Source organism: Uranotaenia lowii, chromosome 3 (genome assembly GCF_029784155.1).
Source record: "Uranotaenia lowii strain MFRU-FL chromosome 3, ASM2978415v1, whole genome shotgun sequence".
Taxonomy (NCBI): Eukaryota; Metazoa; Arthropoda; class Insecta; order Diptera; family Culicidae; genus Uranotaenia; species Uranotaenia lowii.
The window spans coordinates 268,961,681-268,989,581 of NC_073693.1; the positions used below are offsets into that span (position 1 = coordinate 268,961,681).

Consider the following 27,901-nt stretch of genomic DNA (forward strand, 5'->3'; position numbering starts at 1 on the left):
GTTTTTTGTGTTGTATTTTATCACCATTTCAGAACGTAAAAACGTATTTATGGTGTTTTTCTAAATTATATTGGGCCTGTTATAGAGAAAACTAAAAGGTAATGTCATTTAAAAAAACCGTTCGATATTGGCACATGTCCAAAATCGGATGTTGCCAAAATCGAATGTTGCCAAAAACGAACGGGGTCTGTATAGACAAAAAATCTCCAAAAAATTAAGATGTATTTGATTTTGTCTAAAAATGACCATATTTCCCATTTCTGGAAAACTTGAGATGTTTTTTTTCTTTTAAACATCTTCTATTAATACACTTTTGAGTGCTAACATTTGAGATATGCTACGTAGAGAAGCACACTAGCGACAAGCGGAAAAACTAGATAAATATCTCTTACTTGGCCCGCAATGTGTTAGCAACTAAAACTTTTCAAAAATCTAAATTTTCGCTCCATAAAAATACTTTAAATTCATTCAGAAGATCATGTATCGTCCTAGTTGTTGGATCGGAGTAACTTAGAGTTAGGTGAATACTGTAAAAGACGGCAAGTTGCTAAGTTTATCTGAAATAATTTGAAGCCTAAGCACTAAACAAAAAACAGTGCAGCTTTTTGTAATCCTTGATGGACCGGAAAGTAGATAACTCAAGGGTCCTAAATTTAAGTGCTATCAGCATTTTTTCTGATTTTGAAAATTTATTTGTGTAAAGAAGCTGAAAAAAATGTTTAAAGCTGCTAAAAATAGTATTTTTATTTTTTGATAAGTGTCATCCAATAATACATAGCAGAGTTCACGCCCTCATAATTCTTGGAAAGATAATGCCAAATTGTCAATTTCGAATTTATCATGCCAAACGATTTTTCTATTCTTAATCAATATATGGCAATAGATTAATTTCAAACAATTTTTTTTATAATCTTTTTAATGATCCGCCAAAAAGTTCGAATAAATCCAGCCTATCAACATATTTGACGCTCGTTTTATCGAAAGTACTTTTGTACATAAGCTTCAAAATCTGACAAATTAAAATTCAGCATACGTAATCCAAAGGTCGGTATAAAGTCAAGTGTTTACAAACAGAAGCATAGATTAAAAAAAAAACTTCAACCGATCATCATATTTTGTGTTTTCAGAATTTCAATTAAGTTAGACTGCTAGGAAATTTGGAAATTACATTGATTTTAGCCTGCATAAAATAAATTCAGAAACAACTAATTTAAAACTAGTTATTTGATTACAGACATTGTTCTGTTTTATTGTATTATTTTTTTCTCAAATTGACACGGTCTACTATCACATTTGTTGGTAGACTAGCTATGGACCCTTAACACGATGCTGCGATGGTCGATAATTGGAAACCCACGAAGCAGAAGGTCCTAAGGAAAAGCGTTGATGATGAGCGAAACAGCTGATCTTCACAGCTAAACTTTTGAAGAACAACAAAAATGAAGAAAAATCCCGAACAATCTTCACCATTTTATAATATTATATTCAGTAGTCTTAAGAGCGATTTGGCACAGGTCATATAAGACCCCGTTGAAACTTGAATAATTTGCCTAAATATATGTTTAATGTAGTTTCGTAGTTAATAAATTCGTTTCAAAGTAGTGTGTTTTTTTGCCAAAATAAATGTGTACTTCTTGCCGTGAATAAATTGTGTGCCTTATTAGTAAACGATCGGAGTTTTACTTACCGCCGCCTGGTGCAGAGACTGCTATCACCACACAAGAGACTACCCAACACCCCCCACGGAAGACTCAACCCAACCAGGAGCCCAAGGTTTGCCCCAGGGAAATTCCCCCAATACAGTCCACTGCAAGGTCCAAGCAGGGTTTGGACCGCACCCCAACATTTTGGTCCTTCGAACCGGATCATCAGCACCGCTCGAAGCAATCTCTGCAGAACACCGCCATTGGAAAAGCACAAATTAAATTTCGCCCCACGCCCACAACCGCCACAAGCTCACCGAAACCAATCATCGCTCACTTTCCGCAACTCGCAGTTGAGTTGGCAATTCATCGTGATCACTAATTATCATCACCAGAAGTTTCTATGCTATCGCCGATTAATCATTAATTGCTGCGTTTAGCACGAAACTTCTAAAAACCCCGAACCGTTTAGTGGATGTGGATCAACACTAAACTGCCAATCAACTGTCGGATACACTTCGGATCTTCACCACAGCAGCAACTGAAGACATAGATCTATTTCTTCACGGATTATCCTGTTTGTCCAGGTAAATAAACACTAATAGGTCTATGTTCAGTTGATGCATGGACCATTCGATGAATACTACATCGTTTCTTTCCACATTCTATTTGTAAACAACCCGATCCTGAGCTGTATTGCTACGCCAACCCCAACCAACCGAACGCACACTACGAGCAAAGAAACTACACCAAACGATCGCGCAAGATCACCGTCATCACCACCACTACTGGGGACTCCAATTGGTCACAACTACCTAAGCCATCCGTGACGTCATCGATCTTTTCGGAAGAGAAGATTGCATCTGGCTTCTTTGGTGACGTCATTAATCCTGAGCACGATAAATAGCACTTGGACCAATTAATTACCATCTCAGTGGTAATTTTTCGTGAATTCGATCCCACAATATCACCTATTTTCAACCGTTTTCCGATCGAAATCTCCGGGAGGCCCGGTAAAAGCGATTAAAATATTCGATCGCAAATCCATCGGCAGCCATCATCGGCTGCAAGGTCAAGGTCAGCAGCACTTTTTCCACGGCCAACAGCTGATACTTACCGTTACCGAAGGGTTTTCCGTAGCAGCGGGCTACATTCAACTGGTCACCGATTGAGTCACACGCAACGAAACCGAATTTCCCGAGAACCACCTGTTTTTCGGTCAGGTTAGTGAAAACACTACGCACTTCGTTTTAGTATATGACCGGCCGTTGCTGGACTTAGCAAATACTGATCTCTGTCAATTATACCTCACAAACACAACTGTATGGTGCAACATATCCCTATTCGAACGAGTTGGATGTTTGAATGTACATAATTGTGCATTTGCCTATTTATTTGTACTGCATTGGATCGGCAAGTACACCGTTCAGCAGAAATTTTGGATTTTCTGCTATTTGGATTTTATGCTGCGCAATAGTTTTTTCGGTTAGGTTAGTAGAACCGTTGGTATACGTCCTGCCGAAGCTATATTCAAATACAAATACTACATCCAATCATTATCCTTGCCATAACACCCTGCTAAACTGATCAAACCGAGTCAACCCGAAATATTTTGGAATAAACCGAGGCGCACCAATTTTATTTGCGTAGTTCGAGGAGCAGCTGTACTCCCACGCATTTCGAGCTTCATTTTCTGGATTTTGGATACCTATACCTGTAGAGAGGCGCAACTGAATTTTCTTGAAAGTAAGTTAAGCTCTACAGAGTATATGTTCTAGTCGAAGCTTTAAGAATTTGGAAACTACAACATTATTATTTTGCCCACAACACCACTTGTCTGATCGATACCGAGATTAATCATCAATCATCACGCGTAAACGAGGGCCTTTTGGAAGCGTTACTCCAGGCGCTAAATTCACATCGCGCACTGCCATTCAAGTTTTGGATTGGGAGGAGCCTACCTGTAGAGGAGTGCAGAACTAAGTTTTTTAAAGTAAGTTAAGCTCTACAGTGTATGTTCCTTGCCGAAGCTAGAGTCAGAATTGAATCCTAACACCGTGCATTTTCTCCTGTGAATCTTGTGTGAGTGAACTACAACCATGGCTACGACTTCCGCGTCAAGTTTGTCATCGAAGAATCCACCGCTGCGCAATCTACAAACAAAGGTGAAGGCGTTGATGGAGATGTTTAAATCAATAACCATTTTCGCAAGCACTCTGGGGGAAGTTACTTCAGCTCAACAAATCCAGGTTAGGCTGGAGAAACTGGACGATTTATGGGATCGGATCAACGACGCGCTGATCGAGGTTGAGATGCACGAAGAGTACTCGTCGAAGGAAGCAACATGTTCCAATATACGGCAGGATTTCACCACGAAGTACTACAACGCCAAGGCATCTATGTTGGAACGCATCAAGGAACTGGAAGGAGGTGCCAGTGTTCTACATTCCACCCGTATGATGGACTCGTCAATTCAACCAACCATCGAGCATGTCAGGCTACCGCAAATTAAGTTGCAAACGTTCGACGGTGACATCGACCAGTGGCTCAGCTTCCGGGACCTGTACTTATCCCTGATCCATACCAAGACGGACTTACCGGAGGTTGAGAAGTTCCACTACCTGAAGGGCTGTCTCACCGGCGAGGCGCGGGCTCTCATCGATCCGTTGGCACTTACGAGGGTGAACTATCCAGTAGCTTGGGACATCCTAATGGCCAGGTACAACGACAGCAAGGTGTTGAAGCGCAGGCAGGTTGGAAACCTATTTAAACTTCCCAAGGTGGCTAAGGAGTCGGCCGTCGATATTCAGGCACTACTGGAAGGTTTCGAACGCGTCGTACAAACTCTGGACCAATTGGTGAAACCGGAAGAATATAAGGACCTGTTGTTGCTGGAAATGTTGTGCTCCAGACTGGATCCAATAACACGTCGGGCATGGGAAGAGCACAGTGCTCATCAGGACCAGGACAAGGTGGTAGATTTAACCCAATTTCTCCAAACCCGCGTGAAAATCTTGGCATCGCTTCCACCTAAGGCTCACGATAACAAGCAGGAAGGTTTTCAATGGCCGAAGAAACCCAACGTCGCCAGAACAAGTCACAGCGCAGCACAGATGATGGCCGGAAGTTGCATCGCTTGTCCGGAATCCCATTTGTTGTACACCTGCCCTACGTTCCTGAAGTTGAGTGCTTCCGCTCGAGACAAGCTGCTGCGACAAAATTCTCTCTGCAGAAACTGTTTTCGGCGTGGTCATCAAGCTTCGGACTGCAGATCAAACCAGGTTTGTCGCAAATGCAAGGGAAAACACCATACGCTAGTCTGCTTTCGCGTCGACAGTGCAGGAAACAACTTTACTCGCCCATCGCAACCTTTCGCATCTGCTGCCAACAGTAATCAATCCGCTTCAGCAACCACCTCAGCCGCCAACTCAGGATCCGTTTCATCGAACATGGCAAGGAATCATTCCTCAACCGTTCTGTTAGCTACAGCTGTCGTCTTAGTGGAAGACGATGCAGGCAAGGTGTTCCAGGCAAGGGCTTTATTGGACTCAGGCTCCGAATGCAACTTCATGACAGAAGGGCTCTGTCAACTTATGAAGGTGTCTCGAAAACGGTCGAACATTTCTGTTCTTGGAATCGGTCAATCAAATACCACGGTCAAGCATCAGGTGTCAGCGGTCGTACGGTCAAGAACATCGGACTTTTCTCGGCCGATGGATTTCTTGTTATTACCCAAGGTTACCGCGGATCTACCGACAACAAACGTGACGGTTTCTGCGTGGAAATTCCCGCAGGGCGTGGAACTAGCAGATCCAGCGTTTTTCAAATCAACATCATTGGATATGGTGCTAGGAATACAGCACTTCTTTTCATTTTTCCCGAGTCAGACCAAGATTCCGTTGGGCGAAGGTTTACCCATGCTGATTGAGTCAGTGTTTGGCTGGTTGGTGACAGGTTCGGTAGAAAGTCAAGCTTCTTCGTCGCGCATCATCTGTAATACGGCCTCCAAGGTGGATCTGGATGAACTTCTTACTCGTTTTTGGTCTTGTGAGGAGATAGGGTCTCCGAACAATTATTCCCCGGAAGAGCAACGCTGCGAGGCGCAGTTTGCTCTAACCAAGTACAGAAGTTCTACTGGGCGATACACCGTTGCACTACCGAAGGACGAAAAGATATTGGCAACCATTGGCGAGTCGCGGGAGATGGCTTTCCGTCGACTTCAGTCCCTGGAACGTAGACTGGAAAAGGAACCAGAGCTACGTCAACACTACCACGGTTTTATGGCAGAATACCTGGAGCTCGGGCACATGCGCAGGGCGAATGTGGGTCCCGAGAAACGTGTTTATCTTCCTCATCACCCGGTCATAAAGCAGGCAAGCACAACAACCAAGGTGCGCGTTGTGTTTGATGCATCATCCAAAAGCAGTAGCGGTATATCCTTGAACGACGCCTTATTGGTTGGACCCGTAATCCAGGACGAGCTTCGAGCTCTCATCATGCGTTGTCGGATGAAACGAGTCATGATTATAGCGGACATAGAGAAGATGTTTCGACAGATTGGTATATGCGAAGCTGATATGCCCCTGCAAAGCATCCTTTGGAGAACGAATACGAAGAAGGAGGTTGAAACCTACGAGTTGGCAACCGTGACGTATGGCACGAAACCTGCGCCATTTCTAGCGACCAGAACGTTGAAACAGCTGGCGAGCGATGAGTACAATCGATTCCCAAGCGCATCTAAGGCATTGGTAGATGACGTCTACATGGACGATGTTATCACAGGCACCGATACCGAGAGTGATGCAATAAAATTGTGCACAGATCTTATCAAATTCGCAGACAGTGCTGGTTTCCGTCTTAGGAAGTTCGCATCCAACTCAGCAGCAGCTTTAAGAGAGGTGAAAATCGAGGATCTTGCTCTCCCGCAAACCAATGAGATCAATTTGGATCCTGATCCATCGGTGAAAACATTAGGACTGGTCTGGCAGCCACATAAGGACTATTTTCGCTTCAACTTCACCATTGAACAAATTGCGGCAAGGGAAAGGTTGTCTAAACGGAAAATCCTATCAGCTATCGCTATGCTATTCGACCCCCTCGGTCTCGTAGGAGCAGTTACAACGAGTGCAAAAATCTTCATGCAGCGTTTATGGCGGCTGCAGGAAGACGGGAAAACCCTCGGTTGGGATCATCCAGTTCCGATTGAAGTAGATGAAGAATGGCGAAGTTTCCATGGACAGTTATCAATCCTGAATAACCTGAAAATCCAGCGATGTGCAGTTTTACCAGAGGCGGTCAATATGGAGCTGCATTTCTTCTCGGATGCGTCCGAGCGTGCGTATGGAGCGTGCGCTTACGTCAAGAGTATCGACAAACATGGAAGGTCTCTCGTATGTTTGCTAGCAGCAAAATCAAAGGTAGCACCGTTAAAATCCCAATCCATTCCGAGGCTAGAGCTGTGTGGAGCGCTTTTGTCGGCGGAATTATCTGTTAAGGTACGCGAAGCGTTGAAATTGGAGATCGACATGCATTTCTGGACAGATTCTACGTGTGTTCTTCAATGGTTGAAGGCAATTCCTGCGACGTGGTCCACTTTCGTAGCTAACCGTGTTGCGAAAATACAAACGATTACGGAAAACTGTACTTGGAGACATGTTCCTGGCTTGCAAAATCCAGCAGACCTTATCTCACGGGGTATGGACCCAAATCTGATAGAGGGATGCAGTCTTTGGTGGAAGGGCCCTGAATGGTTAGGGCAAAATCATTATCCGGAGCAGCCAGGCACCTTGGAGTCTCAAATAGCAGAAGAGGAAATTCGTCGTACCGCACATCCAACCACCAGTCGAGTATCAGACTTCAGTGAAGACTATGTTCGAAGGTTTTCGTCATATACCAAACTAATACGCAGTACCGCTTATTGGATGCGGCTCATGCGTATTCTCAAGAAATCTGAAGAGAACTGCAAAAATTTACTAACCGTCGAAGAATTGGAACTAGCAGAATTTTCTATCATCCGCTGCATCCAGCAAGAATCGTTTCCTGCTGAGTGGGAGGCGTTAATGAAAAACGAAAACGTACATCGAAGTTCACCACTTAGATGGTTTACCCCACGAATATCATCAGAAGGACTAATTCGCGTGGGAGGCAGATTAGGAAGATCCATGGAATCGGAAAATACGAAGCACCCCATTGTGCTACCAGCTAAACACCCGTTTACTAAGATGTTATTCGAGTACTATCACATCAAGCTACTTCATGCTGGTTCTCAACTACTGCTTAGCACAGTGAGACTGAAGTATTGGCCACTTGGTGGCAGAAATGTTCCACGACAGGTTGTGCATAATTGCATCAAATGCTTTCGAGCGAAACCCAGCCCTATTGAGCAGTTTATGGGAGAACTACCTCAAGCACGTGTCACCGTAGCTCGAGCATTTCTAAGGACAGGCGTCGACTATTTTGGCCCAGTATACATTCGGCCAGCTCCAAGAAAACCAGCGGTTAAGGCATACGTATCAGTCTTTATTTGCCTGTGTACGAAGGCTGTACACCTAGAACTCGTGTCCGATTTATCCACAGAACGTTTTCTCCAAGCTTTAAGACGATTCATCGGTAGAAGAGGATACTGTTCGGACATCTATTCAGACAATGGAACAAACTTTGTCGGAGCCCGGAATTATCTGCGAGAGATCCTCAAATTGCTGCGCAACGATCACCACAAGGAAGCAGTTTCGAAGGAGTGTGCGAACAACAATATCCAATGGCACTTTATACCCCCAGGAGCACCTCACTTCGGAGGACTCTGGGAAGCAGCAGTCAGATCAGCCAAAAAACATCTTTTGAAGGTGCTAGGAGAGAACTCGGTTTCATTTGAGGACATGACTACGCTTCTGGTGCAAGTAGAAAACTGCCTCAACTCCAGACCAATTACAGCGTTAACGGATGATCCTGACAATCTCGAGCCTCTAACACCGGGGCATTTTCTGATTGGTGAACCCCTACAACAAATACCTGAGAGAGATGTTCGCGAGGTACCCTTGAATAGGTTAAACAACAATCAAACGTTGCAGAAAAGAATCCAGCACTTTTGGGATCGTTGGAGAGTTGAATATCTGACGCAACTTCAAGGGCGGTTCAAAAGATGGAAGACACCAATTGAAATCAAGATCGGACAGCTAGTTGTCATCAAGGATGATAACTTACCACCAAGTCGTTGGAAGATGGGAAGAGTAGATCGAGTTTTTCCAGGACCTGATGGAGTCGTAAGGGTCGTCACTTTGAAGACTGCAACAGGACCTTCTACGCGCCCAGTCGAAAAGCTTTGTGTTTTACCAGCGTCGTCTCAACCAGATTACAAGCAGCCTAGTTTCTCGGAGAAAGATCAGTAGCACCCACCCGTTGTGTTCGCGAGGTTCTTTTTCTTTCTTTTCAGAAATACGAGCGATTTCAGGATGGGCCGGGATGTTGGTAGACTAGCTATGGACCCTTAACACGATGCTGCGATGGTCGATAATTGGAAACCCACGAAGCAGAAGGTCCTAAGGAAAAGCGTTGATGATGAGCGAAACAGCTGATCTTCACAGCTAAACTTTTGAAGAACAACAAAAATGAAGAAAAATCCCGAACAATCTTCACCATTTTATAATATTATATTCAGTAGTCTTAAGAGCGATTTGGCACAGGTCATATGAGACCCCGTTGAAACTTGAATAATTTGCCTAAATATATGTTTAATGTAGTTTCGTAGTTAATAAATTCGTTTCAAAGTAGTGTGTTTTTTTGCCAAAATAAATGTGTACTTCTTGCCGTGAATAAATTGTGTGCCTTATTAGTAAACGATCGGAGTTTTACTTACCGCCGCCTGGTGCAGAGACTGCTATCACCACACAAGAGACTACCCAACACCCCCCACGGAAGACTCAACCCAACCAGGAGCCCAAGGTTTGCCCCAGGGAAATTCCCCCAATACAGTCCACTGCAAGGTCCAAGCAGGGTTTGGACCGCACCCCAACAACATTTATTGGAAGAAACCATAATTTCAATTCCGCACTAACTAAAAGTAGGTAAGTTTACTTTACAATCGCAATCGGCATGTTTGAACCGACAAACGATTGCAGTGCGTGGGGCAAAAAATTGCAAATTTCGCTGTGGGGGTTGTGGTTCAGGGCAAAGGGTCGACTTTTGGCAGCGCTTGACACGGTTCTAATGGACGGATGAACCAAACTGGACAGACTGATAGACCTCCGACATCAACAGCGTCTCGAAAGAGAAAAAAAAAATGCCCAAAAGTGTAAACACATTAGAATCAACAGTGAATTTTGTTTTTCTTTACTTTTCATTCCAGGAACGGGGGCAGAGAAGGCAGTTATCGTTGGTGCGAACCAGATTGTATGTACCGAACCACCATACCAGGTCGAGTTCATATGTATGTTCGAAGTTTTCAAGTGAGCACTGTGCAAAGTGTTGGAAAGTGATGCTTGCTTGTTTGAGTAATTGGTAGTTTTCCTCGTGCTGGCAGGGAAAAGTTCCTAAGTGGTTAAGTTTTGTGAAGAAAAAATCCAGAAATGTGATGCTCCTTGATAAACTTCGAACGGAAGTTGGCGTTCATAATAAACGAGGGCTCCATTGTTTGGGAGAACGAAGTTTTTTTGAAAAGTGTTTTAAAGCATTGAAATTTTCAATTAAATATTATTTCAGGTGAAGTTCTTTTCATTTTAGTTCCATTTAAGTGAAAATAAAAGTGTCGCTGGGTGGATCCCTATTGAAATTTAAATATTTAAGAGCTTAACGTCTCATCATTATTGAATACGGAGAAAACGAAAAAAGTGTGTAGGAAGTCGAGGCAGTTGCTTGAAACCGTAAGATTTAAGTGGTGCAGCGACCGGAAGCGAAGAAAGTGCAAGTGCAACACCGGAAGGAGCCGATTAAAAGAAGCAGACTGCAGGATGACTTCCGCCCAAGACAGGAGAGCATCCTTCGCTCGGAGGGCTGAGAGTTTGGTCGAGAGGGTGAGAATTCTGAACAAAATATACGAGGTATCACACTTGACCAACGGTGAGGTTATGGAGTTTTTTTTTCGTTGCCCCTTTCCTCATTAGTTGAACTCCGGTAGAATTTTTCCCATAGCACGAAGAGTAGTTGCGAGAATTTATTAGAGAGCTTTCCCACTTTGTTCCGAAGTTGTTTTTGGTAGCACGCTTTGAAATAAGTAGTGAGTCTTAGTTGTATCTAAAGTTTTTAGGCGGAAATTTTAAATGGAACTAGACTTGTGTTTGAAAATTAATCTTCTGCTATCAAAATTTTGCACCACCCTTTTAGATGCTTATATATCGTTTAAAAAAAACTCTCCCTTGGTTAACGTGATAGCTCCCTCCATGTAGTACGTAGTCTAGGTTTAAGACTAATATTCTCTCGATAAATCATCATTCCATGTACGCTTTGAGATCACATGTATGAACTCATGTAAGTAAAGGCAAAACATAAGAACATCTAGGTTTTGGCAAGGATTTTTTTTCTCAAATTTGAATTTTTAAGTCAGTTTATTGAACTAAGAATTTTGTTTAAATTTTTTGTTGAATTTTAATCTAGGCAACATTACAGTGATTTTAAAGATTGTTTCATTTTTTGCTCGAACTATAAATTCGAATGCTGCAAAAGCTTTTTACAGGTCGGACTTGAATCTAGTGTTTTTAGATTCGATTATTGGGACAATAAACAATAACGGGAAAAACAAATAATTTGGAATAAATTGCACCAAAGCTTAGCTTGTATGTCACAAAATTGCATTGAAAAAACCTATGAATCAAGTGTTTTTTCATTGAGAATTCAATTAAATCAAGAAAACAAAATGTGAAAAAACTTCCATCTTCGACAAACTTTTTTTTTGGTCTTTTAACCTTTCGGATATTTGATTTTTTTTCGAAATTTACATAAAATAATCCAAGCTATAATTATTCCCCCCTTCGTGATTTTTGGAAATTTCAAAGGGGGGGTGGTGACCAAAGAAAAAATGTATATTTTTTCCACTAATCGCTTAACTTCAATGAATGTTGCAAAATTTATTTAAAACTTATTCTTATATTTCAATTTGACGTATCTATATATAAATTGAAATTTGTAAAAGAAGGAGGGTCATAAAAAAATTATCAATTTTTTTCAAACCTTGCATCATTACCACATTTGAAAAATAACATAAATTGATTGAGCTCTGTCGTTCTACTGTACTGACAACTACCTATTTAAGAGGGAAGTCATACTAACAAATTAATTAAACAAAACCACAAAATTCAAACTTTTCCAAGATGCATACAATTTAAGAGTTGATTCTGATTCCAAATTTTGTTGATGTTCCTCCATGTGTGCACGGATTTACCGCTGTTTCGCAGTTAAATTGTATTCTTTAGATTAGTCTGGAGCAAATATCAAATTAATCTTTTGTCACATCCAGCTTCCCCACAGCCACCCCTCCTTCGCTTTTTCGAAATAAAATTTAAAGTATTTTATTGAAAATTTGATAAGTTCTTCGAAAATTCAAACAAGTGAAAGAGTGAAAGTCAAACTGTAGAAGACGAAAATTGTAGCATTTTTAGATGTTTGTTGCATGCAAGCTTTTGACCTATTTGTTCCAATTTGTTGAAAATTTTTATAATTTTTTACTATAACTGTTGATGTTTCAACTCCAAGTGACAATGCAAGGATTTGAAATTTGTCCCAGCCTTATAAACACATTTTTATGACTTAAAACACATGTATTATTTCAGATTTCCAAAATTTTTATTTTTCGAGTTAGATTCGGTTAGATTTTTTGAAAATAAAATAAAACCATATTTCAAAGCTACATAACTGTGTGATTTTTCAACGGAAATCATAAAATATCTCATCTAATCGTACTGAAATTTTATCAGATTTTCTAACTTAAAAAAATTAGTAATGACTTTAACAAACAATAAAGTAAATATGCCTTAAATGATGTCTTAAAGTATTGTGTGCATCACAGAATATTCCATTGTAAATCTCAATATAGGTTGCAACTTACATTTGAAGACACCAAATTTGACTTACAATTCCTTTCAGAGTTATGGAAGAAATAAAAATATATATATATTTTTTTTGCATCGAAAACCAACAACAGTAAATAAACTGCACTCAAATATGCAGGTAGAGCACGTTTCTAATAACGTGGGAACAAAAGTACAAAGCAGGGAAAAACCATTTAAATTTTTATTTGAAAAGCTGATAAATTTCAATGCATTTTAATGTGCTATTTAATAATTTCCGGTGGAAAATAATAGTGTTATGTAGCTTTGAAATATGGTTTTATCAATTAACAAAAAATCTAGTCAAATCTAACCCGAAAAATAAAAACAATCGAAATCTGAAAATAAACATTCGTTTTTAATTATAAAAAAATGAACCAAATTTTTAATTTTGGGGAAGATCTGAAGACCCCCGGCGTAAATTGAAGATAATAAAAAAAGATTTGCATATGGAGGAATGAGTCAATAAGTGAGGCAGCCGTTTAAAAAATTCATTACATGTACTAATGTTATTCCAGCAAATATTTAGAGTTCTACAACAGGTATTCCGCGCTCGTGTGTAAGCCTTTAAATGACCGGTCATTCTTGAAACACATTTGTTTTTTTTTTTAAGAGATTATAATCAGTCTTACCATTTTCCAATTCTACCTTCAAACCCATTTGCATTTTAACAAATTTCACTTTCTTACACATCATTTTTTAAAATTTAGTTCTATCCGAAAACAAATCTTACCCACCGGTCTACAAAAGACTACAACCCGATAATTAATTACCGAAACCGGAAATCAAACAAAATGCGCCTGGCAATATAAATCAGACCATGCATTTGCCAGAACCAGAATGTACATTTCCCGGTCATTTGAGCGTTCCCGAGAATCGGGAATGTTGACGATCTTTTTCCCGGGAATTCCGGGGATCCCGGGAAAAATTGAAAACAAAGCACACTACTGCATACGAAACCTTACCCATATGGTATTTTCCTATTTTAAGTAGTAGTATTGAAGAACATTTCCAACTTTTTTATCGAATAAAAATTAAATAATCAATTAAAAATCAAAGATCCAAAAACAAGGTACCGTTACTGACAAACTTGACTGATTTTTGCTGCAAAAATTCAGAATAATTGAGAAAGACTTTTCACTTTTTATAGATGTTGGTTAGTTTAGCTGAATGACCTCATCAAAGATATCTCCCCAGTAAATTTTTCACCGTATAATCAGGAAGTTACTTGATATTAAAAGGTGCTTAAAAATAAATGTTAACAAGCAAGTCAGAAATTTGGCTCGCATCCGGTGGAATTTGGTCTGATATCACCCTAGGCTTGAGACATCTTATTTTACGAGACTTTATGACGTTCGCGATTTGAAACTAATTTTTAACTGTAAATATCGATTTGCAATTCAATTAACCCTTTCTCGTCTTTACGATGGGTTTTGATCAAAAAGTTTAACTAAACAACAACAAGTTGGAAACAAATCATTAATTCATCGAATACTAATTTTATACATCGACAAGTTGAACACCATGGCACTGGCGATTACTTACCCCTTATGATGGTCCAAAGAATTAGCAAACAAATCTAAAATCTTATATCCTTTACTTTCTTACAAGAAAATTTTGATTTAAAAAAAATCGTTTATGTTATTACAAATGTTATGTTGATATGAACAAGAAACCAAGTTCAGCTTCAATAGAAAAATTTTTTTGTCCTTCTCAATGCTCAACATCACATTTTAAAAGGTTTCGAAAAATTATACACGGTCACAAAATTTATTTTTTTTCCCGATGTGCAATGAGTTTAAAACGTAATTTCGACTAATTTGGGTGCTAAATAAGAAACTCTATCAGTTCTTGTTATTGAAATAATTTTTGAAAATAGGTTAAATTATTTTAAAAAGTTTTGCATTTTTTTGATAAAAGTTAGGAACAAAAACATAACATTTTAAAATAATTTTAAATCAATTATCAACATTTCTCAAGACTTGAAGTAGTTTTGAGATCTGCGAATAAAGTTATAGAATATGTTTCATTTTCCTCATTTACCGAATTTTTAAAGAAGTTTGATATCAAATCGAATTTCAGATATTTTTTTAAACCCAAATCTAATCGTTTTGCACATTTCATTAAATTTGTCTTATGAAATCAAGTTTTTTATAACTTTCTGCAGAAATGTCATAAAAGCTTTTACCTCATGATATTTTTTCCAAATTTCTAAAAACTGTAGGATTTTACTTTTTTAGAACATGCATCATCGTCATCAAAATATTATTCCTTAATTTAATTAAGTATAGTAAACAAAATTAGAATCAGATTTTTCTTAAATGTAGGTTTGATAGTTAATCAGTTATCTATGATTCATTTTTCTTAAAACTGACACATTTTAAAACTCCATATCACCAAAGCTTAATGTGATAGTCCAAATTTGACAAAGCATTCGAGTTCAGGATGCTAAAATTTACCAAATCAATTATTAATACTTAAGCACCGAAATGCTTCTCCCTTGAGCTATCAATTAGATGATAAGAATAAGTTTTTATAATGGTGAGACGTGTTTATTGAAAAATGGTAAACATCTTATCATTTTCATCTTTATATTTTAATTGTTTTTCAAATGAATTTCACGAATTTAAAAGCACTGTTTTTTTCAATTTTTAATTGAATTTACTAAATTCTTAAATCATATTTTTTAAATTTTTTTAAATATTTTCGATAAGTTTGTCTACATTTTACAATTCAAAATTTTTAGTTTTCTAAAAACATAAACCTTCAAAACACGATTAATTTTTTAACCTAAATTTTGTGTACATAACATTTTCATTGTGTTTACAAAGCTCGGAGAAAGACCCGTTTTAATGCGTCCAGATTTAAGATGATCCACGATTTATATCAAGGTTGAACTATCATTTTCCTTGCCCTATCTGATCCATTTTTCCAATCTAGATTGTGTAAATTTTGCTGAGAATTAAACCAAACGCAACATTCTTATTTCGACTGCCAACCCGATAGCTTAACCAGTGTTGCAACTGAGTCAGTTAGCAAACGAAGGTTTATTGTCATAGTTCTACTACCACGCCCGATCACAGAAAAAACGCAACGCTTTTTTCCATCCTCCTTTGTCTTTGATAGTAACGGGAATGGGAATGGGATAGGAATTGGATGGAAATGGGATAGAAATGGAAAACGAGAAACTGTTTTCTAGCCGGCTGGTTAACATACTCACACAGCATTCGGTACATCATTCGACAATATCCTTGCTGGTTGATTGATTCCATCCTGCTTTATCTTGTAATGGGTTATGAGATATATTTTATTTGTTTTCTTTCAGACATATGCAATGCTGTTATGCTGGGATAACAATGCCAGCAACAAGAAAGTTCATTAATGTCGGTCCGGCATAGAATCTTATGCCGATAATTCCACTTTCAAGAATGGTCATTATTGGAGTAAAGTCTAAATTATTGGAGTAAAGTCTGATTTGTGGGTGTACAAATTCAAGTTCACATAAACCCATTTGAATATTTCGTTCTGTTTATCACCTTTTGCATTAGAAATTAAAGTAGTACTATCCAGTTACTGTTATACAAAATTGATTAACTTTCTGCAGCAGTTAGACTCCCACTCTGATTGATGCTCTGCTGTGTATGGGCGTCTATTCTATTTTCATTCATAACAATCTAGATAACCATAGTATCATCCCATTTTCATCTTCGTAAGCAAAACATACGAATATAGGTTATGTTTAGGGAAGATGAAAGATAGAAATGAGAGCAATTTGGACTTTCTTTCGTTTTTTTTCCCTCAGCACCCTTTAGTGTGTTTGCTATTGGTACAACTCCCACACAACCAGAAGCATAAAAATGACCGAGTTCGAAATAAGTTGTGCTTCCTCTTTGTACCGGGTATTATTTGCTGCCCGGTAGTTTCCGTTAGTGAGGGTCCTCATTTCAAGCCTAGCTAGCCTATGTGTTTATGTTGTGCCTTCTACTATATTTCTAGGCAGGGCCACTGCCAAAGAGCTAAGCCATACGCCAGAGAGGGCTATTTCACTACTTCCACTCACAACTAACAGCCACGATGTCGCTACGTGGCCTATCGAGTTTCCGGTTGTGTGGGGGGATGGACGACAACTTTCATAGTAAAAACCATTGCTGGTCTACTGCAGGAGCAGATGTGGACATCACGACGACCCGTTGAAAGATACCCAAAGGATGCTATTCTAACTTGAAAGCTGTTTTTTTTTTGTTTCGGAAAAAAGGAAACGGCAAGCCAGTCATTTAAACACGTCTCATTTCTAAGACAACACAACGGCTGGACATCTTCAAACGGTGTATGGAGGGAAAAAGTTTTTATTTCTATATTTCCCATTTTCGCTTTTGATGACGACGAATGAAAATGGACCTTGTCTACCGAATGTATAAATGAAATGAACCGGTATGGTATGGTGGCTCCAGAGAGTGAACCTTATCAATAAACACACGCCTCCACGTCCTAAGAGTGGTAAAGAAGGAAATAAAGAAAAAGTCATCCCACTCTGAATCAGAAGTTATTGCAAATTGACAACACATTGAAGGATGCGAAATGGGAAAAAAATGTCTCCTTTTTCGAAGTTGTTCTTTAATGTGGGTTAAACTGTGTTGTGTTTAAAAACCCAACAACATGAGAAATAAAAACGAACCAAAAAAGAATTTTTTTAACCTTTTTAAGAAACTAAAGTATTATTTACGAAATTACTTTTTTTAGTCTAATTCATTCTAAGTTTAAATAAGTATTAAAAAAATGGTACCTTAAAAAATAGTGTTTTTTTTTTCATTGCGAGATTTAGTACGCTAAATCATTTCTTGTAGTTTTGGAATAATTTCTTCAACTAATTATGAGCTCATTCCACCAGCTGTCTGGAACATCAACCGTTGAAGGCGTAAGTGAATAGTTTATCATTCTGTCAAGACACACACAAGAAATTTCTCCCCTTCTTCTTCCAAGGAGGTGCCGTTAAGCACATTTTCTCGCAAGAATGCGAAATGTCAGAATTTTCAATCGAAACATGCAACACCGGGCACAATGCAAGTATGCAGTCATTTTCCCTCTTGCTCGAGTGCACTTAGCATAATTCATGTATGCCTGCCTGCCGAGCAAATGAATACCGAATGAGTGAGCTTTCTTCGCAGAACCGGGGGTTCCGTTCCATTAAAAGAGAAGTTAACAGTGTTGAACAGCTTTTTTAATTATAGTTATTTTTAAACGGACACATTTTTACACAGAATAAAACAATCCTTACAAACTTCAGAGTTTATCTGTTTTCATTCAGATTTTTCCTAGAGAAATTGACAACTCTAAGTAAGAAACATAAACAATCTACTCCTGACTGTTGATGGCTTTCCTTGGTTGCTTTCGCCAGTGCCAGCCAGCGTAAGGATTCTCTTTTTGTGTCACCGGAGACGAGCACTGGGGCCAGCCAGATGTCTTAAGAAGATCATGTTTCAATCCTGGTAAACATTAAAGGTGCACTATTAATGACCTATCGGCACTTCCTTCAGTCTGTAGAATCTTCTCTCTCGAGTCAAGTTATGTTAATCAGAATTGTTCTTTCAATTGAGCGAAAGCGCCATTCTTACGTACCTACTCTGTAAAAGTGTAGCTTCGGCAAGTTAAGTTAATATATCAATGATTTATGTTCTTGGTTCTTTTTTTTACTTTTAGTTAACGTGAAGCTATAAATAAAATTTTGCTCAATGCCACGTTCGGATAAGAATCTCGGGGGGTCCAGGGCAATTTTTTTCGGGGTCTTTGTTTTTTAATAGCCCTTTTATTAGTTCGATTATTCGTTGAAAATATTTGAAAAAATTGCTGACCCGGCAAACTTTGTTGAACTTTTGAATTTTCACAAAAATAATGTTCATTTAAGTAGAAGGTATATCATTATTTATGTTCATGAAACTGAATTTGTACCGTAAACGGGGTAAATCGGGACAGTTTTCGGATTGTTCGTATAATATTGCCGTATTGCGTATAATATGCCAAATTATATTAAGTTGTGCTTGCCAGATTGTCAGGTTTTATCTGGACTTGCCCGGAAATTCAATACAAAATTTAGAATTAGTCTGGTCCGGCCTGGTAACCCTGAATTTGTTGAAAAATACCCAGATTTTTCCAGAATTTGTTCACTTTATTTTGCCAAAACGAACAAAAATCACTTATTAAGTAATTATAGTTTTAGATTTTTGCAACAGAAACCGAAAATCTTTGTGAAAATTTTGTCAAAATAATCATGAATGATTTTATTAAAGCCTTAATGCAATTAGAAATCTGAAATGTATTTCGATAAAAAAAATTTAGTTTTACAATGGTTTTTTTTTCTTGTTTGTTGATAATTTGCTGTATTTTTACTAAACTTGCCCGGATATAGCCCATTATTTAGGTTGAAAATTTTGAAATCAAGTGCCCGGATTTTGCTAGGTTTTTTTTGTTTCAAAACGTCCGGATTTGCTCGGCTCGGGTATGAGCTGGAAAAGTTCTGGCAACCTTATATTGAGTGGATCTTAACAAAACTCGATCAAAGAATAAAATTAGCTTTGTTTTTCTACTAAGTACCTATCTATTTTTAAACAGATATTTTTGTTGAATAAAGACAGTGGCTTATTAATCGAGGAATGTGTCAATTGGCTTCCATCATATTGAACGTGGATCAATGCGTTGCTTTTCGTCCGCAGAAATTTTTTTTTGTTCATTCCAATTCCCTGCTATCATATTTTTCATCACGTAGCGTTAAGCGGGGTAAGATTGATCACTTTTTTCAATATTTTTCGTTTTTTTCTGTTTAGAGGAATGTGGCATGTTTCATATTTTTAAAACCAGTGCTGGACTCCTTTGAAAGTTAAACATGGTTGCAGAAATTTATTAGACTACTTTAAATTTGACTTAAAAATTTATTCAGTCTCTGTTTTGAATTTTCTTTGGAATAACATTGATCAGTCTCTATTTCGACGGTTTTAACGTGTTTTCTTGATAATTAAGGATACAAAACACCTTCGTAATATTCACGAATGCTAGTTTATCAATCGTTAAGGCAGTTCGGAACAAACTCGAATGATATAAAATTAATCATGAAACTCTACAAAATTGAACACAACACTTTCGATGGCTCAAAGATACTAAATTGGTAACTTTTAGCCCTGTGATTTCTGAGATATACAATACTAAATTCCGATGTTTCTTGGTTTAAATTTCTTCGCGGTCAAAAAACAAACAACATCGCGGTCCTTAATGTGTTGAGGTCGAACAACCATTAAAATCGAAAGATGGACAATGATGTTGCATAAATTAAAGGGCCAAATTTTTAACATTTGTAACCGTTCGTTACAATCCATTAAAGTATCTTCGACACTTTACCCAATTTTGACCTACAACCCTGATTTAAAAATGTCAACAAACACCGCTAGCTCACTTAGCGAGTTACCTCAGCTCACAGAGGATTCCTTCCATTTTACCTCCTTACCCTATCGGCACGCAGCCACTTCTCTCGCGGGAGAGGCCCATGGGCGTCGGATGAACACACTTGTGCTTTTGCGAGGAAGTGTTATCACCCAATCAACGTCGCGCACGTCCAATAAAGTTGCTGACGTGTTTCCGTGCGACGGTCGGATGAATGGTGTATTTAGAATTTGTTCATTTTATCGACCTAGCAAGTGCAAGCTCTTTCCGTTGGTGAACGCCGTAGAGCTAAGAAGTGCGCGCCGTGTCTTAGTTTAAAAAGTAAAAGTTGATTTAAAAGTGGTGTAAAGAATACTAAATATATTTAACTAAAATTACAGGATAAAAGCTATACAAAAAACGAGACGTTCACAAATAAAAAGTTATCACAGAAGAAAACGGAAAACTAAAATACACAAAAGTTGTTAACAAAAATAGTACGTATGAAAGTAACATGCGGTACTTTGACATAAACTCAACTAAATTATGTTTTTGCGTTAAACAGCTAAAACCTTCGTTAAAATGTGTTAAAACAACAAATTAAAAAGACATTGAATCGTTGTGTGTATTTAAAGGTAAAAATCAAAAGTTATGCTTTTAAAAGAAAAGTTAAAAACCATGTGGTGATATGTTTTTTTAAGTAATGTTTATTGTAATTGAACAGCTTAAAATCGTGAAACGTCACAACGAAGATACAACGAAACATACTAAAACCAGATACTAAAGAAAAAGGTAAAAAAATTGTAAAATGTAAATATGTAGAAATTGTGAAAATAATTGTAAGAAAAACATGTGGTCACAAATATGACGTCACAGGTGTAGTAATTGCTCTGTCAGGTCCAGAGGACCTTTTTCTTTTTATATTTCCGGTCAAGCTCCAGATCGACCTCGTTGGGCAGCCGTCGAGACCAAAAACCAAAAAGGTCTTCGCCAGGACAAGAAGCTACAAGTCCTAAAGTGAACCTAACCTTACTTCGGTTCAACTTTCATCGAAACTGAACACCGTTGACATCAGCTGAAAAACAACACCGTTTCGGGACGCCGAAACTGGTGTGTAATCGCCAAGGTAGCTGCCCGTTCGAAGAAGAAAATTTCCGACCCGTAGGTCAGAGCTTGGAAACTACATCAAACAGCAAGTATATAACGACAGTGACGTCTCAGGTTTAGGGCCCATGCCATTAATAAATAAGCGCTTTGTAATGTCCAAAATTAGCCCTCCTGTCTAGTTATTTTTAGTTGGATTTACAGCCACATTTAGTTTGCTATCGAAATAACGTTTTATCCCATGCCTCCCTCTGAGGTGTTCCAACAAATTGTTTGCACTTTGGTCTTTCGGGTTTATCTCGTCCGACAACGGTTGGTAACATGCGAGGTACCACTCGCATGTGTAGCACAGGTTTGCCATCCCGCCTCTTGGACATCTCTATCTGAGTTTCTCAAGGGAGAAAGTAGCCCTGCAAGTGACATCCGTAGAAAATCCGACCCTGAGTCCCACTCATTTCACCGAATTCCACCCACCAGAAAAAACCACCCACCCGCTGAGCAACCGCGAGTTACAATTTGGCGCCCGATCAAAAAAAAAAACTATCGTCGTCGCACGGTTACATTTTCTTAAAACCCCGAGGAGAGGCGAGCAAACAGAATCCTGTTTGATTTTCTAATCGTTCTCCAAACGACAAACTAATATATCGGATACTAATCTTTTGATTTCTATTTTAGAGAAACTCTAGAGCCACGGAGCGGATATCGCAACGTAGTATTTCAGAAAACCAGGAAAATTCAAGCCCAGTCAGGCTAGTGCTACTAGACTTCAAAAATGAAAACTCCCGAGAAGAGTTTAGCTCACTATTTGCGCAGATGTTCAAGACCTCTGGCAATAGCAGAATCAAATGATTTGAGCAACGTAGTCCCGGTAAAGTTCAGCATTAGAGATCAGGTCATTTCCGTTTCTTGGTTTTTGGTTGCTCTAAAGCAAGCAAATTCTCTGCTAAGCGAAAAAACCGACAAGCATTCTAGAGAAATACATTCGTCCCGAAGCTCGAATGTAAAATATTCTCCTAACAGCGACAAGAACAATCAAAAACAGCCCGGAAGTAACAACGAACCACCCAGATTTGCCGGGAAGAAATGCGGTGACCACATGTTTAGGAATTTTGAAGCTACATCGTGTTTTTTAGAACCCGTCGCGAAATCCACGCAGAATCGATCGCGTACCGTATCAGATTCGAAAGTCCATGAGAAAGTTTTGATCCTACTCGAATGTCCCGATAATTACGTTTCGGAATTAGAATCGCACTCTGGCTTAAGACGATCTCAATTCCCACACCGCGGTAGTAAAAATAACGGTTTTCGTAGCTCGCACTATGGTCGACTAATTCCGAAAAAGAACTTATTTCACGACATTCAAAACAACGACACGGTCAGGTTTTTCGTTCGCGATAGCACTTCCGGTAATTCGACACATCGCGGTCTGCCCCGGTGGGCAAATAATTGTTTTCTAAGTTCGGCTAAAGCTTGGTTTAGACTCGGCTTAGGAAACGATGAATTTGCCTTCCGGGAACGACTAACCTTCGGAATGAAAACGAAACATCCGTGTCCCAAGTTTGATAACGACAATGCAACGCTCGCGATAGTTCGAAATCTCAAATCGAAGGAAAACCTAGGAGGTTTGATTGATGCTTATAATATTCTCAACAACGTAATAGTACGCCGTTACCTGAAACGTAAAGTAAAGAAAAAATTTCGTGATATTTTTGTAATTACCGAAACAACGCGATTATCACCCAGATCGAGAAACTGGCTGATTCTACAATCGTCGTTCGACAACGTGTCGACCCCAGACCTAAATAGAAGTCTGCAAATCCGTGTCCGCGCGCTTCGACGAATGAAATTCATACGCGAGAGGAACTTAGAAACTTCATCGAAAATTTCAATACGCGAGAATGAATTTGAACCACCAAACCGAAAACGTTCATAGCAGGCCAAAGAACCTATCAGAGATTCGCATGTATTCGCCCCGATTAATGATCGAATCCTAAACCGAAATTTTGATTCTTACTTATACTCAATGATTTTCACTAAGCGTGAATGATTAAAAGTCACTCTTGACTAAGCTGTTAGAATGCTGGCTAAACATTTCTTTTAGTACATTTAATATTTCAAATCAAAATACTACCGAATATGTCCATAAAAACTAAAAACTTATTATCTTTGACCTAACTTCAAAACAACCTTTTGCTTGTGGTCGCAATCTTTGTTGAACTTCATCAGTACCTTGAACAATCGCGAGATCTGGTTGAAATATAGTTCACAGGATTGAAATACCAATTAGGATTTGTTCCTATCAATATTCGCATCACTGATTTTAAATTGTTCTGATCATCTACAGGGAAAACATCAAATCCTACGTTTGCTCCTTCCCCATTCAGGTGAATATCGCGATTGAGGGAATTTCGGAATTCATTTAGAGAAACGCACTTGCATATGGTTAACCAGTTTATTCTTAGAATCTAAAACGAGAAAAAATCAATTAGAAAGAGAAATCGGAACCTATCGAGTATATTTTAGTAGAAGGAATTTCCTAGGATTTGTGAAATGGATTCCGGGCCCTAATCCACCCGGGTGTCACAGTAGATTTTCATCGATATCTCGACTGCAAACCTGCAAAGAGAAGGAAAACGAACAAGAACATTTATCAGTACCTGCCCAAGAGGCTTAACGATACATAAAACTTACCTTTCGGAACATCTGCTGTTGATTTCCTTCCGTCTCGACCATTTGAATCGTCAATGAGATGCGAAGACTAGAAAGAGATACAGAGAAAAACGAACGAAAGTAAGAATTTTGTAGCTGGATATCAGCTTATTCTTCATAGGTGTTGTAGCAAAATAGCTAGCACCAAAACAATACAACTTACCTGATGATTTTTGGGAACCAGTTTCGGCCTTTCCGAATTGTTCCTCTTCGCAGTTTTAGCTGAAAAAGATAAGGGATAGATAAACGAAATAGTGTTACTAAGCTGCAAATAATAGAGCTCTCGAGGATCTTATTTGAGAAAATAAGCCAGAAACTTACCCAAGAATGCATCAACTTATTGCACCGGTGCTAACATAGAGAAAAAAAAACAAACTACGAATCGATTCGACAAATAATTACATTGTTTACATTCTATTTTGGCGTTTCCGTGAGTGGTCGCCAACAATAATAAAACAACTTCAGTGAGATCTGGTGAGATACACTGAGTTACGCGATGCTGTTCCGATCACATGATGATCGCGAAATAGGCAGTGTGGCGCGTATTAAGAACCAAAAATAAAATTTATGTTTTGATTAAATTCAAAATGAAAATTGTTTCAAGGGACCGAGTTGCATTCATCTCCCTGATAACAAAATGAATGAAGAATCATTCATTTTGAGGAGGGACGATGGGGTAATGTAACCGTTCGTTACAATCCATTAAAGTATCTTCGACACTTTACCCAATTTTGACCTACAACCCTGATTTAAAAATGTCAACAAACACCGCTAGCTCACTTAGCGAGTTACCTCAGCTCACAGAGGATTCCTTCCATTTTACCTCCTTACCCTATCGGCACGCAGCCACTTCTCTCGCGGGAGAGGCCCATGGGCGTCGGATGAACACACTTGTGCTTTTGCGAGGAAGTGTTATCACCCAATCAACGTCGCGCACGTCCAATAAAGTTGCTGACGTGTTTCCGTGCGACGGTCGGATGAATGGTGTATTTAGAATTTGTTCATTTTATCGACCTAGCAAGTGCAAGCTCTTTCCGTTGGTGAACGCCGTAGAGCTAAGAAGTGCGCGCCGTGTCTTAGTTTAAAAAGTAAAAGTTGATTTAAAAGTGGTGTAAAGAATACTAAATATATTTAACTAAAATTACAGGATAAAAGCTATACAAAAAACGAGACGTTCACAAATAAAAAGTTATCACAGAAGAAAACGGAAAACTAAAATACACAAAAGTTGTTAACAAAAATAGTACGTATGAAAGTAACATGCGGTACTTTGACATAAACTCAACTAAATTATGTTTTTGCGTTAAACAGCTAAAACCTTCGTTAAAATGTGTTAAAACAACAAATTAAAAAGACATTGAATCGTTGTGTGTATTTAAAGGTAAAAATCAAAAGTTATGCTTTTAAAAGAAAAGTTAAAAACCATGTGGTGATATGTTTTTTTAAGTAATGTTTATTGTAATTGAACAGCTTAAAATCGTGAAACGTCACAACGAAGATACAACGAAACATACTAAAACCAGATACTAAAGAAAAAGGTAAAAAAATTGTAAAATGTAAATATGTAGAAATTGTGAAAATAATTGTAAGAAAAACATGTGGTCACAAATATGACGTCACAGGTGTAGTAATTGCTCTGTCAGGTCCAGAGGACCTTTTTCTTTTTATATTTCCGGTCAAGCTCCAGATCGACCTCGTTGGGCAGCCGTCGAGACCAAAAACCAAAAAGGTCTTCGCCAGGACAAGAAGCTACAAGTCCTAAAGTGAACCTAACCTTACTTCGGTTCAACTTTCATCGAAACTGAACACCGTTGACATCAGCTGAAAAACAACACCGTTTCGGGACGCCGAAACTGGTGTGTAATCGCCAAGGTAGCTGCCCGTTCGAAGAAGAAAATTTCCGACCCGTAGGTCAGAGCTTGGAAACTACATCAAACAGCAAGTATATAACGACAGTGACGTCTCAGGTTTAGGGCCCATGCCATTAATAAATAAGCGCTTTGTAATGTCCAAAATTAGCCCTCCTGTCTAGTTATTTTTAGTTGGATTTACAGCCACATTTAGTTTGCTATCGAAATAACGTTTTATCCCATGCCTCCCTCTGAGGTGTTCCAACAAATTGTTTGCACTTTGGTCTTTCGGGTTTATCTCGTCCGACAACGGTTGGTAACATGCGAGGTACCACTCGCATGTGTAGCACAGGTTTGCCATCCCGCCTCTTGGACATCTCTATCTGAGTTTCTCAAGGGAGAAAGTAGCCCTGCAAGTGACATCCGTAGAAAATCCGACCCTGAGTCCCACTCATTTCACCGAATTCCACCCACCAGAAAAAACCACCCACCCGCTGAGCAACCGCGAGTTACACATTAACATTGAAATTTTGCCACACTTCAATTCCCCAGGCCCTCGCACTATTCTCCTTTGTTATTGATGATTATGTGGACACATTTCATGTTGATCTAAGTTACCCCGGTGATCAATGTTACCCCGTTTTGCGGGACTAAATTAGAAGAAATGTTATTGGTGGTGCCTATCTTCAGGGGCTAAAATTGGTTTTGTTTAGTTTTGTTGTGCAAATTTACTTAAACACTCTAAATTATAAGATCATCTTTCCAATTTACATTTTGAAATATTATCAAAAAATTATGAATGTTTTTGCCATTTGGAATCAATATTCAAAATCTGTCTTTTGAAATATGTAATTAAAACGTTGAACGTAATTTATATAACGTTGATTCAATAGTTTGATTTTAATTGTGATCTTTAATTGAATTCAAACATTTTCTTCGCAAATCTTAATTATTTATCATTTTTTGTTACATTTTAGTGAAAACCAATGATTAGTATCATTATAATTTTATATTTTCCTTTTTTCTGAGTAGTGAAATCTGGTTCAAACCCCTCTTTTTTGTTTTGGATTTCTTGATTAACATTTTTCTTTTCCAATATTTTATTTTTCCGAGCTTCTTGTGTTTGAAGATGCTTTTGAATCAAATTTTTGTTACTTCTGATACTGAGTTTTGGATAAAAACATGGGTTATAGTTCTACAAAGCTAACCTTTTTATATTCTAAATTCCGCTAAGCTACTTCTTGATACCTAAATCCAAGCATGAAAGGAAGAAGAGAAGATTTTCTAACGTTTAAATTTTTCTATTTTAGTTTTAACAATTTCACGATCCTGTTCTCAAACTAACTGAATACATTCTTAACGTGTTTTTTTTTTAAAATCAATTAAACCAAAATAAAGTTGTTTTCTCCTAATTAGGTACTAATAAAAGGTTTACGTAGTGTTCCCAAAAATATAGAATGAAGATTTTTTAATGGAATATTTTATTTTAACAACTCAACGAATAACGAGTTGTTTTGAGTTTGTCGAAAATGTTCAGTCATATCGTTGAATTTTATTTTTTTTTATTTGACTTATTCTCTATTTTCATCCTCCAGAAATCGATCCTTATTATTTTGCTTAAACTTGCTAAAAAATCGGTTTAATACTGAAAATCCAAAACTTATAAAAACTAAATTTATGTTTGATTTAGCAAACAAAATGGAAAAATTCGGTCAAAATCCGGGCTTTTTTAAATGAAATCCGGTCAACCGGGCCAGACTGGACCTTTCTCTTTGTATTAAATGTTAAGGCAAGTCCGGTAGCATAGGGTAAAAAATGTTAAAGTTTCCTTGATTTTGAAGCAAAAATAACTATTTTTGGAAAAATGCTACTTGCCGGCAAATTTTCAATGCCAGTGTGATTTAAAAATTGACTCAGATAATTTAGACAATGTTACAGGCTATCGTCCAAATTTTTTGTAGAGAAAAATGTAAATGTCAGTAAATGGGAGTTGAAATATGTAAAATATGTAAATTTTATATAATTTTAAAAAATCGTTATTTTCCACCAAACATTCTTCATTTGATAAGAGAAGCTGTACGTCTCGGTGGTCGAGTGGTTAGCGTGGTAAGACGATAATCGCTGGTCCACTGATGGCATGGGTTCGATTCCCATC

General features: G+C 38.2%; 3 protein-coding genes across 14 annotated transcripts in view; all 3 read left to right on the forward strand.

Moving 5' to 3' along the window:
* The window catches only part of LOC129754228 (uncharacterized protein ZK1073.1), a 327,678-nt gene that overhangs the window by 46,463 nt on the left and 253,314 nt on the right, over window positions 1-27,901 (forward strand). Inside the window, exons 2-3 of one of the 3 annotated variants that reach the window (XM_055750150.1) lie at window positions 9,985-10,028; window positions 10,338-10,675. In XM_055750150.1, coding sequence (XP_055606125.1) covers window positions 10,586-10,675 — 90 coding nt within the window. In that variant the 5' untranslated portion in view covers window positions 9,985-10,028; window positions 10,338-10,585. The remainder of the gene's footprint in view (window positions 1-9,984; window positions 10,029-10,337; window positions 10,676-27,901) is intronic. The other 2 variants (XM_055750151.1, XM_055750152.1) reach the window with 2 other exon arrangements.
* On the forward strand, window positions 3,743-9,028 carry LOC129753396 (uncharacterized). Its single transcript, XM_055749215.1, has one exon. It carries the CDS (start codon window positions 3,743-3,745, stop codon window positions 9,026-9,028), a length of 5,286 nt encoding a protein of 1,761 aa, XP_055605190.1.
* LOC129754227 (uncharacterized) lies at window positions 20,027-26,239 on the forward strand. Of its 10 annotated transcripts, none has more exons than XR_008738984.1 (4): window positions 20,027-24,984; window positions 25,044-25,139; window positions 25,208-25,277; window positions 25,367-26,239. XR_008738984.1 is itself a non-coding variant. In XM_055750147.1 (4 exons), exon 4 carries the CDS (start codon window positions 21,960-21,962, stop codon window positions 23,118-23,120), a length of 1,161 nt encoding a protein of 386 aa, XP_055606122.1. In that variant the 5' UTR covers window positions 20,027-20,425; window positions 20,485-20,580; window positions 20,649-20,718; window positions 20,808-21,959; the 3' UTR covers window positions 23,121-26,239. The 10 variants fall into 10 exon arrangements, 5 of the variants coding, with proteins under 5 accessions (XP_055606122.1, XP_055606123.1, XP_055606121.1 ...); XM_055750147.1 differs by having other exon boundaries at window positions 20,027-20,425; window positions 20,485-20,580; window positions 20,649-20,718; window positions 20,808-26,239; XR_008738985.1 differs by having other exon boundaries at window positions 20,027-25,277; window positions 25,367-25,434; window positions 25,540-26,239.

What these genes read in the sequence shown, in the direction of transcription:
- LOC129753396 (XM_055749215.1), top strand. Translation starts at nt 3,743, where the DNA reads ATGGCTACGACTTCCGCGTCAAGTTTGTCATCGAAGAATCCACCGCTG.
- LOC129754227 (XM_055750145.1), top strand. Translation starts at nt 21,960, where the DNA reads ATGAAAACTCCCGAGAAGAGTTTAGCTCACTATTTGCGCAGATGTTCA.